We start from the raw sequence: 16,065 nt of genomic DNA on the forward strand, positions 1-16,065 counted from the left end.
ATATAGTCAACATTTTTGCACTAGCAGGTTAGAGAGGTGAAAAGTGTACCTTTGGATATTCTACATTGTTCTCAGAAGTTTTTAAATTTATATCATTTAAATGACTCATCTAGTTAAAAGGCTCAAAAAAGGTAATCTTAAAAAAATAGAAGACTGTATAAAGTTTTTTATAAGTACCTCGGCAGCTACTTCTTGAATTTAATTTTTAAAATATTTTTTTCAAGTTGTAGATGGACACACAATATCTTTGTTTATTAATTTAGTTTTTTATGTGGTGCTGAGGCTCGAACTCAGTGCTTCACACATGGGAGGAAAGCATTTTCCTACTGAGCTACAGCCACAGCCCCTTAATTTTTTTTTTTTAATCAACCTAGTTTAATTTGTTAGGACTTGATCCTGGAAGTCAGCTGAATGAAATTTTAAACCTGCAGTTAAGTCAATAGAAATTAGTAAGCTCATAACCAGTTTTATTATTTTAGATCTTTTGGACACTCTCCAAGCGTTAGTATTTCTCATGAAATTACATTCCTCCCATCCCCCCTGGGGAAATTTATTTCTTAAAATTGCATGGGAAATATGAAGGTTCCCCCAATGCCTTATTTTTTTTTTTAAGATAAAGTTTTATAATTGAAATGATATGTAGAGGCTTTGAGCTGTTTTTTGTTTGTCACAGGAATGGGAGTTAAAAATTTTTATTTCCTATATGCAAAAATATGCTTTTGAACAGTTAGCTTAATTATTTTTAGAAATGGAGCAAAGTTTTGCCCATTATGTGATACCATAAACTAAGTAAAAGAATATGACACTGAATTTTATGTAGAGTTCTAAATCCTCTGCTCACTCAAGACTGAAAATCCATGCAGTTTAGTAAATGAATCAAGACTTTTTTATCTTGTTTGAGTAGTTCCTAGATTTATTTTTTAGAAGGACTCCTTTTTTGAAGAAGAAATAAATTGGTCTAGTAACGTATTGATTTTATTGTCTTCTACCTCATCCTACCAAGTGGATGAGGATATAGGCGTAACTTCTTATTTCAGTTATTATTGTTCCATTTTTTTACTCACTGTTAGGTAGCTGCTGTTAAAATCAAACTCAGTACTTCAATTTTAAAATCGTCTCATTCTTTTAATACTGACCACCACTATTTTAAAAAAGTAAATATAATTCAGTGAGCTTTATACAGAACTTTTTTCTTCCTGAGAAACATACTGTACTTTATTTTGTGTGTGTGTGTATGTGGGGGGGTGTTTATCATTTCCCCTGTGGTCAGTGATTTTGCTATAAATAGGCTTTGAGATTAAATAATCTTTTCTCTCTAATGGGGGTTTATTTTTTTAAATTTTCACAAAGGACTTTCTGTTAGTTAAAAACAAGATTTAAAAACTAAATTTGTTAATGAACAGATAAACCTGTTCAAAACTGAAGGGACAGAGGAAAAATTTCAATCAGCATGAATATAGTCAACATTGAATGAAACGTTTTTCTGCTGTTGTCATTTTGTAAGCATGTGAAATTTGTATACTAATTTAAGAAGAGTTTTATTGAGACTTTTATAAGGTTTTACCTTTTATCCTAAAGGAAAAACTGATTTAAATGTTCATTGGCCCTCGTTTTATACTTAGAAAATTGACTTCCCTGATTCCCTGTCATGATTATTTTTAAATACCTTTCTCTTTAAAGTTGGGATATTATAAATAAATACTCAGTTTAAAGTAACAATTAAAACAGAACTCTCAAGGGATAATTTTGCATGTTCATTTGCAGTATATTATTCATAATAGCTAAAACATGGAAGAAACCCAAGTATCCATTGACAGATGAATAGATAAGCAAAATCTAGTATAGCCACATGTTGAATATTATTCTACTTTAAAAGGAAGAACACATAGATTTATGGTGCAATATGGATGAACCTTAAGAACATTACATTAAGTGAAGTAAGCCAGTGCTGTGGTCTGGATTCGTTCCCTCCAAAACTCATGTGAATGATTCCCCTCATAAATAAATTACCAGTGTAATAGAAAGCCCTTTGGAAACTGAATTGCCCCCTCTAGTATTCTGCCACATAAGGAACAACACTCCTTTTATATGGGGGATGCAGCATTCAAACCATCTTAGAAGGGGAGAGCGGGCCTTTACTAGACACACCTGTGTCTACCTTGACATGGGCTTCCCAGACTGCAGAACTGTGAAAGAACACATTTCTTCTTCTTCTTTTTTTTTTTTTAATAAATTACACAGTCTCAGGTATTTTATTATAGTAGCATAAAATGGACTAAGACAGCCAGTCATAAAAAGACAAATACTGTATGATTCCATTGGAATGAAGTACTTACAGTGGTCAAAATCATAGACACAGAAGTAGAATGGTAGTTACCAGGTGCTAGGTGGAGGGAGAAGGGAATAGTTATTGTTTAATTTGGTATAGAGTTCCAACTTTACAAAATGAAGAGTTCTTGAGGTAAATGATCACACAACATTGTGAAATATTGCTAAACTGATCACTTAAATTTATGTTATCTGTAAAATTTAAATAATTTTATCTGTATTTTAAAATATATTAATCATTATCTGGTTTTAAATATAAAATCTAGTTAACTTGTATTTTGACTTTAATGTTTTATATTAAATGCTCTTAAGATTTCATTAAAAAATTAACTGAATTCTGCCTTTAACACTGGTTTATATAAGCCTATCTATATAGCTTAATAAAGCAGAGGTAATTTAAACTTTTCATGGGTATAAATTGGAAACTGTACCATATGTATTTAGAAATCTGAGATTGAATAGGCCATGACTTTATATTTAATGATATATGTAATGATTGATGACAATAAGCAAATTTTAATTTTTTCGCAAAGATGGATAGGTTTTTTTTTTTTTTCTGTTAGTATTAGTGAGGTAAATACACTGTTATACATAGTATAGTGTTATTTCAGCTATACTCTTTCCCATGGTATTTCCTATTCTCTGAATGCCAGTAATGAATTCCAAGGAACTCAGGATAGAGAGATTTGCAATAGGAGGCAACCATCTTAAATTTTCATATTTGTATCTTCATTTCTCTTTACCTCTGTTTTTGTGCTGGTGAGCCTCACTACCACAATGAGGTATAATAGTTTTTGTTAGTATAAAGGAATATCGTATTACTCTCTGGACTCCTATCTTTCCAATTTCAACTATTTATTTATTTAAAAATAGTATCAATGTAATTATTAAGTCAGTATTAGTCAATAGAATAACAGACCTTTATTCCAGTTTCTCTTATTGCTTTATAAAAATTAAGGAATATTACTTTAGAATGGTATTGCTATGCAAAAATATTTCTTATTATCTTTACTTACTTCTTTGGAACATTAATATTTAGTCTTAAGTAGGATGTAGGTGTAATATTTAGTCCTAAGTAGGATATAGATTTAAGGACTTTCTTTGATTTTTCACTTATAGTTCCTAAATAACATAGAGAAAATTATAGTAATTTACTTTTTTTGTTCATAAATATTTGGGCCCCTTCACAAGTGTCCAACATTGTGCTAAATGCTGAGGATACAGATGAATGAGATAAAACCTTCACTTGAGAAGATCTTTTAGTGAGAGGATGGGCAAAATGAATACATATTCAGGAATTAATATGCAGTTCATTGAGTGTTTACCACTTAGAAAATGCGTAGTCGTAGATTAAAGAGGATTCCCAGAGGAAATTGGCCAGATTCAAAATGAAAAGTAGGAATTAAACCAAATAGGAGGAAGATGGGATTGAAGGATGTTTCAGATAAAGGTGGTAACCTGTGGCCAACAGTTGAGTTATGGTACTTTCAAGAAATTGTGAGAAATTAATAAAGGTTGACACATTGGAAGTGGGAGATGGCAAAAGATAGGCCAAGAATGCTGAGAAATGAGTCCAGATGGAGGATCTTTGTCTTTACTAGCCCTGTAAGCCACATAACCTAAGGAATGTGTCCTTCAGTAAGGCTTTTAGTCAAATAATGATTTAAATCCGATTTGGATGACTGCAGTGTAGATGGTTTATAGGGAAACAAAAAGGCTCATGTGGCTCTCCATTCCAGAGGTCTTGGTGGCCTGAACTAAAGTAATGGAAATGGAGGTGTGTGTACCTGTGCATACATATTTGTTTGAATGTTTTCCCCTGTAGCAGATCTTGGTGAATCTTCAAAAGTGAGAATTAGAAGAGAGAGCAATTCTAGATTTCAGGCTTGAGTAATTGGTTACATTCACTGAGCTGGGAAGCATACAAGAGGAGGAAATACTGAGACTCAGGTTGTTTTAGTTTTTGCATTGCTGTGAAGAATATACCTGTCAGAAACAATGTAGAGGAGGACAGATTTATTTTGGTTCACAGTTTCACAGGTTCAGTCCATGATAGCCAACCCCATAGCTCTGGGTCCAAGGTGAGGCAGAACATCATGGTAGAAGGGTGGAGTAGAATAAAGCAGCTCAGAACGTTACAGCCAGGAAGGAAAGAGAGATCTCCAGTTACTAGGGACAAAATATAAACCCCAGGGTCATGCTCCCAGTGACTTACTTCTTCCAACCACAACCTACCTACCAACAGTTATTGTCTATTTAATCCCTATCAGTGGATGATGAATCTATTGATTAGATCATGACTCTTATAATCTAATTATTTCACCCCTGAACATTCTTGCATTTTTTCACGTGAACTTTTGGGGGATACCTCATCCCACAAAATCCAACTCTCATAATCTAATTATTTCATCTCTGAACATTCTTGCATTGTCTCTCATACATGAGATTTTGGAGGACACCTCATATCTAAACCATAACATAAAGCTTTTGATTTGAAGGAGCCCATGAGATGTCTCAGTTTAACCATTGGGTAAACAAATCTGGTCTTAAGTGAGATCTAGATTGTGTAAAAAGATTTGGGAGTTAAAGGTCTGTAGAGGAAAATCAAAATCTATTGAATAATGATAATCATACAGAATATAGAATTTTTTAAAAAGGGCCAGGTAGAGAATTCTAAGGAATGTACTTCTTTAAACGACCAGCCTTACACAGAGGATCCTATAAAATACCTTAAAGGATCATAGAAGAGCTTATGAGGGGGTGATGACAGATATACACAAAGGGCAATTTGTGATGGTAAGCATCCATATGGAAAGATTTGTGACTTGAAAAATACAATGGCAAAGTGATGGCAGCAGCCAGATTGTAATGGACAGAATGAATTTTGAAAGTTTTCTTAAGTATCTTGTCTGAGAAGATTGTGAAATTTAATAAATAGCTGATTCTAAGAAATTCTACTAGGAGCCTTTCTGGTTTTTTTAATTCTTTATTAGGGCCAAAACCCTATGAACTGGGTGTTCAAGGGCAGGAATCAAAAAGCCTTCTTAGTCACTCCAGTGTTTCTTGATTGAAGTCCTGTTCTACCTAACTGTTGGCTGGCCTAATACCTCATCAGAGAGTGTTTCTGATAAGTAAGTCAAGCAGTTAATTGTATTTACTGGTCATTGGGAATGTGAAGAATCTGTTTCCCCAAATTGGTCAGTTCAGTCATATTAAATACTATGTATTTCAGACTTAAACCATTGGACATTGAGTTTATGAAGCGTTTGCATGAAAAAGTGAATATCATCCCACTTATTGCCAAAGCAGACACACTCACACCTGAGGAATGCCAACAGTTTAAAAAGCAGGTGAGCAAAATAAGTTAACTCCTGGGTTTCTCCCATTATTCATGTAATTTGCAGTTTTTACCATTTTTCACATAATTTGTTGCAATACATTTCTCTTTCGGATTTACAGTATTGTCAAATTGTATTAAAAATAACTCCTGAAAATAATCTTCTGCCTTAGTTTTCTTCTCAAATTTTTATCCATTATCATAATGACCTGATGCTTTGTCAGTTTTTAAATAAGACTGTTTTAAATAACTCCCATCACCACCCCTCCTCACACCTTATAGAATTATTTTAGAATGAATTGCCACAGCTAGGATTGCTCATTGAAAGTATCTGGTTATTTTTATAGCCCTTTAACCCTGACTCTGCATTTTGTATAATGTTTTCCCAATAAAACAAACCAAATTTCTATAATGAGTATATTTGTTTCACTTAATCTTACCAGCTTTTAATTTTACTTTTCAGAAAGACTGAACATTTTTTTTTTAAAGCAGATTTGTTCATTTTAAAATTTCTTTCATGAACTTCTTGTTCAAAACCTTTGTACTTTTTGAAGAATAATATTAAGTATTACCTGTATGTATTTATTATAGATTCTTTTTATTTTGGATATTTAGTTTTCTCTCTTCCTCTCCCCACCTCCCTTGCCTTGCATGCGTTTCTCTCTCTCTCTCTCTCTCTCTCTCTCTCTCTCTCTCGCCCCCTCTCCCTCTCCCTCTCCCTCCCTCCCTCTCTCTTTCCCTCCCTCTCTCCCTCCCTCCCTACCTTCTTACTTATCTCTCCCTCTCCCCCATCCTCTCTCCAACCCAGAGGCATTTAACCACTGAGCCACATCCTCAGCCACCAACCCCCACCTTTTAAATTATTTTGAGTCAGGGTCTCACACAGTTGCTTAGGGCTTTGATAACTTGCTGAGGCTGGCTTTGGACTTGCAATCCTCTTGCCTCAGCTTCCTGAGACATTGGTGTACGCCACCATGCTCTGCTAGTTTTCTCTCATTTTTACTGTGTATTTTCTTTTTTCTCTTTTGCTCTTTATATTTTAATTTTTATTGCATTTTATGGAAGACATGTTTTCCCCATGTATTAGAGATATATATGTTCCATAGTTTAAGCTTTTATCTAAACTCATACCCAGTTTTATCACTAATATTGAGTTAAATAATGACACATTTTCCTCATTATCTTGTCTTAATTTATTGTACATGACATTTTATGAAATGTAGGGTCAATTTGTGGAATTATCTCCCATTCTAGTAGTTGTAGTTTCTGTTTTAGGCCTGTGTTGTATTTTTTTAAAACCACAGAAACTTTGTATTATATCTAAAAAAATAAATTTTTGAGTTATTATCTCTTACTGTTGTTATAGTTCTCTTTATTAAAAAAAAAAAAATACCGTTCTTCACTTTTCAGTATGAATTTTAGATTACCTTGAAATTTTTTACAAAAAGAAAAACCTGTTGAAATATGCTTTCAAGTTGTGTTAAATTCATGTAAATTTTGAGAATATTTTGTATATTGTTTTTACTAGACTTATTTCCATCAGGAATATGTTTTTGTTTGTTTGTTTGTTTTCCATCATTCCTGTTTTTGTCTTATACTGTGGTGTAAATTTCAAATACTAATCATGTAATACATTTCTCCCTTTATCTTGCATTATATCTCTGTTGGGATTTGTACCGAGAACTTAGAGATAAAAAAGACAAAGAAGTAATGATCTCTACTTCCAAATTGGTCACATTCTAGTAGTTGCACAGTTCCCTTTTTCTTTTTTTCCTGTTTTTCTTTTGGGAATTGGTAATTAAAGCAAGACCGCATACATGCTTTCCCACTGAGTTATACTTCTAACCCTAGTGGTTGTTATTTTTCTTTTTTTTTTTCTTTCTTCTTTTTTTTTGGGGGGGGGGGTATGTTTAGAATAATGATTTCTATCCAGGAGTCTATCAAAATCATCTAGAGAACTTTTTCAAAATGAGTTGTTGGGGCTTATCCCGACCAGTTATTACTGGCTTTAGTATTTATTTTGAAAATGCTCTCTCAGTTCATTTTAATATACAACCTGTACTCAAGAACTACTACTCTTAGAGCTTGATACTATGACTTCTTTTTGTGTGCTAGTCATTTATTTGTCATCTCATCAATTTTTTCTACTCTTTTTTTCTATGTAGGACATGTCCCAGTTGTGAAAGATATGTGGTCCTGTTTTTTCCCCCCAGGGGCAATTTTTACTTTTTTTTGTTTCTATCTAGTATAGTAACCATGTAATTTACTTTGTTTACTGTCTGTGTTATTAAGAATACCTTCCTTGAGAGTAGCACCAAATGTAAGCAAGGACGTGAGTTCTAGGTACATTAGCTGTTTGTTTGTTGCAAATTCAAATACGGTAAGTAGTTGAAAATTATTTGGATGTCTGTGTTCCATTTTGAATTTGGAGTCAAGTTGTCTTCTTTGATCTTTTCATTTTTGTTAACTCTTGAGCTTCTTAATTTCTAGGGCATATTTTCATCCTGTGGGTTGTCCAGTCTTGTATATGTTGCTTTTTGATTTGTGTTATACACTGTACATGCAAGGATATTCACCTATCAGAGTGTAATTTTTCTCTTGGAACCAATGTTATATTTAGTTTCACTCATTCTGGCCACATAGTATAAAATTTTTAGGTGAGTTTTAGTCTGCTGAATAAGATAGTTGGTGAGTTATATCTAGAATAAGAATCTCAGTTATTGTAAATAAATGACCTAAAGCCATTATGGTAGAAACCAACTGGTGAATCCCTTTCTGGTTTTTATAGTTTTGGAACTCTTGGTTTTATAACCAAATGACGTTTTACATTTTTAAAAACTTTTATTAAATTTTATTAATTTTTTAGTTGTAGATATTTTTATGTGGTGCTGAGGATCGAACCCAGTGCCTCACATGTGGAAAGCAAGCACTCTACCGTTGAGCCCCAGCCCATGACTTTAACATTTAAAAAAAATTTTTTTTAGTTGTAGTTGGATACAGTATCTTTATTATTTATTTTTATGTTGTGCTGAGGATTGAACCCAGTGCTTTTGCACATGCTAGGCAAATGCTCTACCACTTAGCCACAACCCTAGCCCCAACTTTTAACATTTTTGAAGCAATTGAATTTTGGGTTTTATTTGTCAACATAATAGTTGTCTAAAAAATAGAACTTGGGAGGCTAAAGCAGGAGAATCACATAATCAAGGCCAGCCTCAGCAACTGGTGAGACCCTGACTCAAAAACTAAAAAGGTCTGAGGATGTGGCTCAGTGGGACTAGCATAGTTTTTTTTTTGTTGTTAGTTTTTTTTTTTTAATTACAGTTTTACATCATTGAAAAACAGTAAAGAACCAGAAGCTATGTGGTCTCATGTAAGAATCCAAGAAATTTACTAAAAATAGGGCCAACATACTAATTATGTATGGAGCTCTTTTGCTAACTGTTTCTTCCATTTTAGATAATGAAAGAAATTCAAGAACATAAAATTAAAATATATGAATTTCCAGAAACAGATGATGAAGAAGAAAATAAGCTGGTTAAAAAGATAAAGGTAGATTAATTCATATATTTTTATATATGTACATAAATATATATACACATGCATGTACATGTGTGTGAAAATATTTGGGAACCTTTTCCACAGAAAAGACCAAAAATATCAATGTTTTAAGGAGTTGGCTTATAAAACAAGATTGTTTAATGTTGAATTCAACTTTGGAGTTAACTTGGTTGATTAGCTGTTACATGTAAATAAGGCATTGCTTAAAATAGGTGAATAGCACATTCATATCTTAAATGATTTTAGGTACCCTGGACTTAAAAATGGTATACCAAATAATGGCATATGTAGGCTAATAACCCAGTTATCTTTGAATTAATGAACAATGAAGAATTTCCGGGGTTTTATAAAATAGCTACTTAGGTATTTTTGAAAGCCCCAAGAATTTTGAAAGTTTTATTCTCCGAGTTAATGTGGGTGAACACAAATCAAGTTTCTTGGATATGAAATTTTGAAGTTAGAATTTAGCAAATAAAATATTTCTTGTTTCTAGTATTGTATTGTTTGTTGGTTTATGATAGGGCAGATACAATTAATCACAAGCTTCATTTTTTCTTCCCCTAAATATCAATATATTTTTTATTCTTTTCCCTCACAGTGTGGGCCAGTTTTTTGGAGTGACTTTTAGCAAATAATTTGATAGCATCTGCCTTAGTATTTTTAAATTTTCAGAAAAGATATAACTGTATTCACTGATTACTTTGGTGGTAATATCTATAATCTCAATTTATAAATATTTATTAATGGCCTACAAAAAATGTTGAATTATTATCAATTTTCTTGTTAATTTGTTGAGTAATATAACTTTATTCTTGGATTTGTGAGGACTACCGAGATGTATTTGAACAAGAATACTTTATTTTATAGGACCGTTTACCTCTTGCTGTGGTAGGTAGTAATACTATCATTGAAGTTAATGGCAAAAGGGTCAGAGGAAGGCAGTATCCTTGGGGTGTGGCTGAAGGTAAGGTTTTCTTCAGTGAATGACTTGTAAGATCTCATAAATGCAATAAAACTTTGTATTTATAATTAGTATAATATGCATACTACATTGAAACAATCCAGATTTTCAAGGATAGTTCTGATTTTATTTTCCTTTAGTCTTGTTTTCTTCAGAAGTACATTATGTTTTTCAAACTTTCTGTATTTTCAAACCTTTAATACATACAGGGAACTATGTGTTAAATTCTAACATTGTAGTAATACTTTAGAAGTCAGTTGTCAATGCCCCACCCCATTTTCTATCTCATCATTAGGTCAATTTCTGTTTTCTTGTTTGAAAACATTCTTATAATTCAGGACTTCTATACTCAGGGCCAAAAGATTGCTTCCAAGAGTTCTGCTGAACCCTCTGAAATAGAACAATTTGGAGAGAAAACCCATCACATTTATTTTAGTCTCAGATGGGTCGTGGATCCTCAAGAATCATTGAAAATATTTATAAACTCAGTTCTCAAAGCAGAAATCACTTTCTTTTTTGCCATCACATTTTTACAAATTATTATAAGAGATCCTTTTTACTAGTTTTATAAAAGCTTTTAAATGCCAATAAAATGTTATTGCAGCAAACCTTAGAATATCTCTTAGCAATACAAGTGTGTCCTCAAATTTATGTTTCTTATATTGGTTTGATCTAATACTTTCTGTGAATTTTAGATATCCTTCCAGATTATTGTCTAGATATCCCACCAGTGACCCTGTCCTTTGTTCCTAGCTATCTGTTGGACTCAGTGAACCTCTAGTTGCTGGCCTGAGACTTTAGAACTTATGCTTATGTACCCCTTAGAAATCTACACTGGAGAAATTGTATCTCTGGTTTGCTGCCTCTCCCCTCCCTCCAAGTGGTGTTCTTAATACACACACACACACACACACACACACACACACACACACACACATATTTATTTGTTTATAAATATGTATATATACATTTATTTATTATTATTTTTAAAATAAAATAAAGAATCTTAAGTTCGGGGCTCATCTTTTTATTCTGTTTACCTATGAAGAAAGTGTTTATGAAATGACTCTCCCCTCATCCAGACTACTAACTTTTAAAAATATATTTCATCACAGAATAAATATATTCTTTACCAATGAGAAAAAACATATTTTTCCTTTCAAATTTTTAGAATTGTATGTTTCCACATAGCTCATTTATTAGGTTTACTTATCTATCACTGAGGATTCAACTATAGTAAAGTAATATTATAATGCAATTATTTGTCATTCCACTGAGTGCTATATTAGAATTTTACCTTAATGAAAAATTGATCTAAGCAGTTCTACATATTCTTTCATTGTTTTTACCCCCAAGTTCCTGTGAGATTTCCTTTGGAAAGACTTGGTTTAGTGGAAATAATATATGTGGTCTATTTTTTTTCTTACAGTTGAAAATGGTGAACATTGTGATTTTACAATTCTAAGAAATATGTTGATAAGGTAAGTACAGTGATGAAAATAGCATAAGTGTTTTGTTTCCTTAAATAGAGTTGTACAGATTTACTTTTTACCTCTATAAATGTGGCTAATTTAAATTGGTATTTTCATCTTAGCAATGAAGTAAGTACTTGATGTAGACACCTTGGATTCTTTCTCCAAGGTTTGTTTTAGCAAAAATACAAAATAAGTTGCATGACTAGGGATACAAAGGAAAATCAGTCTATCAACATACATTATGTTGAGGTTTAGAACTGAAAGTAAGGATAAAGAGTGGAATATACAGGAAAACTGTAAAAGCTAGACTTTGAATGTTAAAAGGTGCAGAGTTCAGTAGCTGGTGGAATGAAACAGTTTTTATACTGTAACACTGTGAACAAAACCAGTCTTCCTATCTGGTGAAAAAACAGCCCTAACTTGTGCATTTCATACCTGTTGAAAGAAAAGCAAAGCCTAGGATATTGAGGTCATTTTGATAAGAGGCCCAGGGACTTGAATTAGAAAAGCAGCAGCAGGAGGGTTGGGAACATAGCTCAAGGTTGGAGTGCTGGCCTAGCATGTGTGATGCACTTGAGTTCAATCCCTTGATTGCACCCCACCCTCCTCAAAAAAAAAAAAAAAAAAAAAAAAAAACAGCAGTAGAGAGAAGAAAATATTAATAGTGCTAGAGACATTAGCAAGAAAATGGAACAGAATGAACTACAGTGTTGTTGAGACACATGGTTTCCTCTCTCTACCTAATCCCTCTTTTCAGTGCTCCTCCCTTTCATCTTACTTTTCCAGGCTCTCACATCATATTCTCTTCAACCACCAGTTATGTCCCTATAATTAAATAGAAATAAAGACTGCCCACTTTCCCAATGTACAGGAATCTTTTAAGCTATTTAGAGACAGTAATATACACATGGGTGATAATTGGAAATCATGGAATAATAAAAAGCCCACTCTTATAAATGAAGAGGAAATTTTAAGAAAGTGTGATTACTATCTCAAGAAATACATTAGGAAAAATAGTAAACTAGAGAAATTTTGAAGTAAAAGAAATTGGCATATAATTGGTATTTTTTCAAAGGAGAACATAATCAGATGTTTCTGATAGAAAGTGGATGATAAGATTGATTAAACCCTTGCGGTTGCCAGGCCTCACCTTGTGAGAGGGTATCCTCAGGGTTTTGAGAACACAACACTTCAGGTTCTGTTACAAGCTGTTCTCTTTCCCTTCCATTCTTAAGGTATGATTTTAAAAGAGGTAATAATGCAATCTTTCGTGGCATTCTGTGTGTAGGAATTGTTTAATAAATATTAATTGCCATTGTATTTCCTCTGTTTTAAAATCTGCTGTGGTGCTTGACACAGTGGTACTCTATAAATTTTTTGTGTACTTTGAAAATATATAATCAACCATTATCTATATTCCTTTACCAAGGGAAGGCTAATTTTACTGAGCCAGAAGCTACTTAGTTTTGTTTTGTCCAGGGCCTCCCAACAAGCAAATGCTCTACTACTGAGCTAGACCCTTCAGTCCAGAAGCTACTTGGAATGTTTACAGACTGGCAGCTGGTGAGGGGAACTCTCTAGTATAAAAGTATTATAGAGCAAATTGACCATGTCTATAGGAACATTTAATCAACAAAGCAGCAAGACAGTATGCATGTATGAAAATATGAAAAAAAAAATCTTGAGATTATATGCTACCAGAGAAAAGTGTGTATTTTGTAGCTCATGTCTTCAAAATAAAAATACTTAGTGAATATTTAACAGATACTTGAGAAATAACAATACTAATATTGCTGATGTCTATAAATCTTAAGTAATTGAAATCTTGCAGACCAAAGATAGGAATAGTGATTGCTTCTAAGAAAGATTCAACCTCAAAGAAGTGTCATTTTGTTATTTAAGAGAACTGGTTGCTGCAGGCAAATCAAGGAAAACGAGAAAGAAGAAAATGTTGCAAATATTTTGAGGGTGTAGGAATGGGATGGTACAGAAGTAACAGAAGGAAAAAAAAGAGAGAACACTTTGAGATCAGTAATGGGAAATGGAAACAACATTCCTGAAACTAGGGAAAACTATATAGCTAATTATCAAATTATTTTAAGAATGGAGAATGGATTGAGACTTAAAAGGATAAAGTAAAGCATGATTAAATAGAAATAAAGGCTTTTATATCTGGCAAAAGTTAAGAGCTATAGATGTAGTTCATTGATAGAACACCTGCCTAGCACATGAAAGGCCCTAAATTTAATCCCCAGTATTGTCCCCCACCCAATAAAGTCAGAATTATGCAATCATATAAAAGATTTACTGCAAAGGAAAATCTTTCATTACCTAAAATGTTAAGTGAAACTAACAAAAATAGGTTAACAATAAGTTTACCTTGTTTTTATTTTATACATCTTGTATTTTACTATACTTTTCCTCAGGTGTTTTGAAGATTTTTCATTAATAGAGTGACATGTGATATATAATAATTAAAATTATAAAATATTATTTTTATATTGGCACAATTTATTTTTATTCTCTGCTTACCGAAGCTAGTAACAGTAATTTATTCCCCAAATCAACATTAGTTATATTTTAGCTTCATTCTTTAATTGTCAGTTTTTTTTGAAGTTACTATGTGTCTATAGTCAGGGTACAAAAGAAATAACATGTTTCTGGCAAAATGGATTTCATAGTAGAAGAGGTAAGATAGTATCACCTATGACATGTATGTTCCCAAAAAGGATTGGAGTGCCTTTACTTCTAGGCTGGGAAGAAAGTAGAACTCTTCTAAGGATCAATAAGAAATTAGCAACCAGTTTCACCTACCACATATGCTAGGAATTAAGAGCTCTCTGACTTGACTGTAGAGCAGATCTTTAAATGTAACTGTATGGCTCAAGAGAGTATGAATTATCAAGGGACAGAGTATTACAAGAGATTAGTACACTATCAAAGAACTATGGAAATGTCAGAAAGAAGGAGGTGAATCAGTAGTTAAATGTTACATTCTAAAAGTACTTTGCAAAACTGGGTGGTGAAGTAATCATACATATTTTCTGGATATAAGGAAGTTCATATAGCATATCTTTATGTTATCTTTAAGGGAAATGTGATAAGTGGTAAGGATGGAAGATGGCAGATGCAAGAAATTAAAAAGTAATGGGTGATGAGAAAAGAGAAGATTGGATAATAGAGTACTATGATACCACATATCTTGTGAGAACACTGTTGGTAAATGATATCCATAGAGCAGCTTCAGAGTATCTTCAATGAACTCTAAAGAATGATGAAATTATTTCATATAAATTGTATAGTTTATCTTCTGTGTATTGATTTTCTATCTGAAACAAATATGGCAAGAAAAATTTATTTAACCAAATAGGTCATCATTGGAGAGTTTGAAAAAACAAAAATTTACTCTAAATTGATTCCCCTGTTTGAAAGCAACTTGAAGTGTCCCTGTGTATTAATCTGGTAATAGTTGCTTAAAGAAAAGCAATCTCTCTTAGATTTTATGAGCTAATCTCCTTTCCCTTCTCTAGTAAAATTAAATATGTACCATCAGGGTCAATACTCTCAACAGTTCATCCTTCAGAAACTGCTTTAAGGGATTTGTGCCTCTTAAAATCTCATTTGGAATCTAAATTTCTGTTGCTTAAGTTGGTGTATTTTACCTTGGTCTGCTTTAAATATGAATAAAGACAGATAAAAAAAAATCTTCATTAAGAATAATCTTTTGCTTTATTTAAGTATGAAATTTTTGTTTGGGTAAAACTTGCATTAGTAAAAGCAAACTCTTGCTATTTGTTTATGACAGAACACACATGCAGGACTTGAAAGATGTTACTAATAATGTACACTATGAGAACTACAGAAGCAGAAAACTGGCAGCTGTGACTTACAATGGAGTTGATAACAATAAGAATAAAGGGCAACTTACAAAGTAAGTATATATACTTTTTCCTCCACAAAAGTTATTACATAGTAAATAATTATACTGTTTTATTTTCATCAAATTCCTTCTTATTACTCATTAGAAAATTTGGATAATGTTCCCTGTGAACAACAGCAGAAAATTGTGTTGTTAAGCTTTGTTTTAGTAGTTTTATATATTGTTTTTTAATTGTTGGAGGCATTTTTTTTTTATTATTATTATATTGCTCCTTAAAGAATCATGCATTCTCTTCTGGTCATTTGCCATCATCTTACTAATGCATACACCACACATTTAATAAAATTCCAGTTAGAAATTAAACATCTTTTAGCAAATAAGTTTTTTGGGGAAAGAAAATAGTTATCTTTAAGATCTCTTAAATTCATTTTACTTATTTTTAAGGTAAAGATTCGTTTTTTTTTTGGCCATTACTTCATATTTATTATGGCATTCAAAATGTAATGTCTTCTCCAAGTGTGGT

The 16,065-nt window shown here is 32.4% G+C and overlaps 1 protein-coding gene across 2 annotated transcripts in view; it reads left to right on the forward strand.

Moving 5' to 3' along the window:
* Nucleotides 1–16,065, forward strand: part of Septin7 (septin 7) — a 98,501-nt gene that overhangs the window by 63,865 nt on the left and 18,571 nt on the right. For both annotated transcript variants that reach the window (XM_071614001.1, XM_071614006.1), the window contains 5 exons: nucleotides 5,561–5,678; nucleotides 9,125–9,217; nucleotides 10,094–10,190; nucleotides 11,617–11,668; nucleotides 15,468–15,593. In XM_071614001.1, coding sequence (XP_071470102.1) covers nucleotides 5,561–5,678; nucleotides 9,125–9,217; nucleotides 10,094–10,190; nucleotides 11,617–11,668; nucleotides 15,468–15,593 — 486 coding nt within the window. The remainder of the gene's footprint in view (nucleotides 1–5,560; nucleotides 5,679–9,124; nucleotides 9,218–10,093; nucleotides 10,191–11,616; nucleotides 11,669–15,467; nucleotides 15,594–16,065) is intronic.

Source organism: Marmota flaviventris, chromosome 1 (assembly GCF_047511675.1).
Source record: "Marmota flaviventris isolate mMarFla1 chromosome 1, mMarFla1.hap1, whole genome shotgun sequence".
Lineage (NCBI taxonomy): Eukaryota > Metazoa > Chordata > Mammalia > Rodentia > Sciuridae > Marmota > Marmota flaviventris.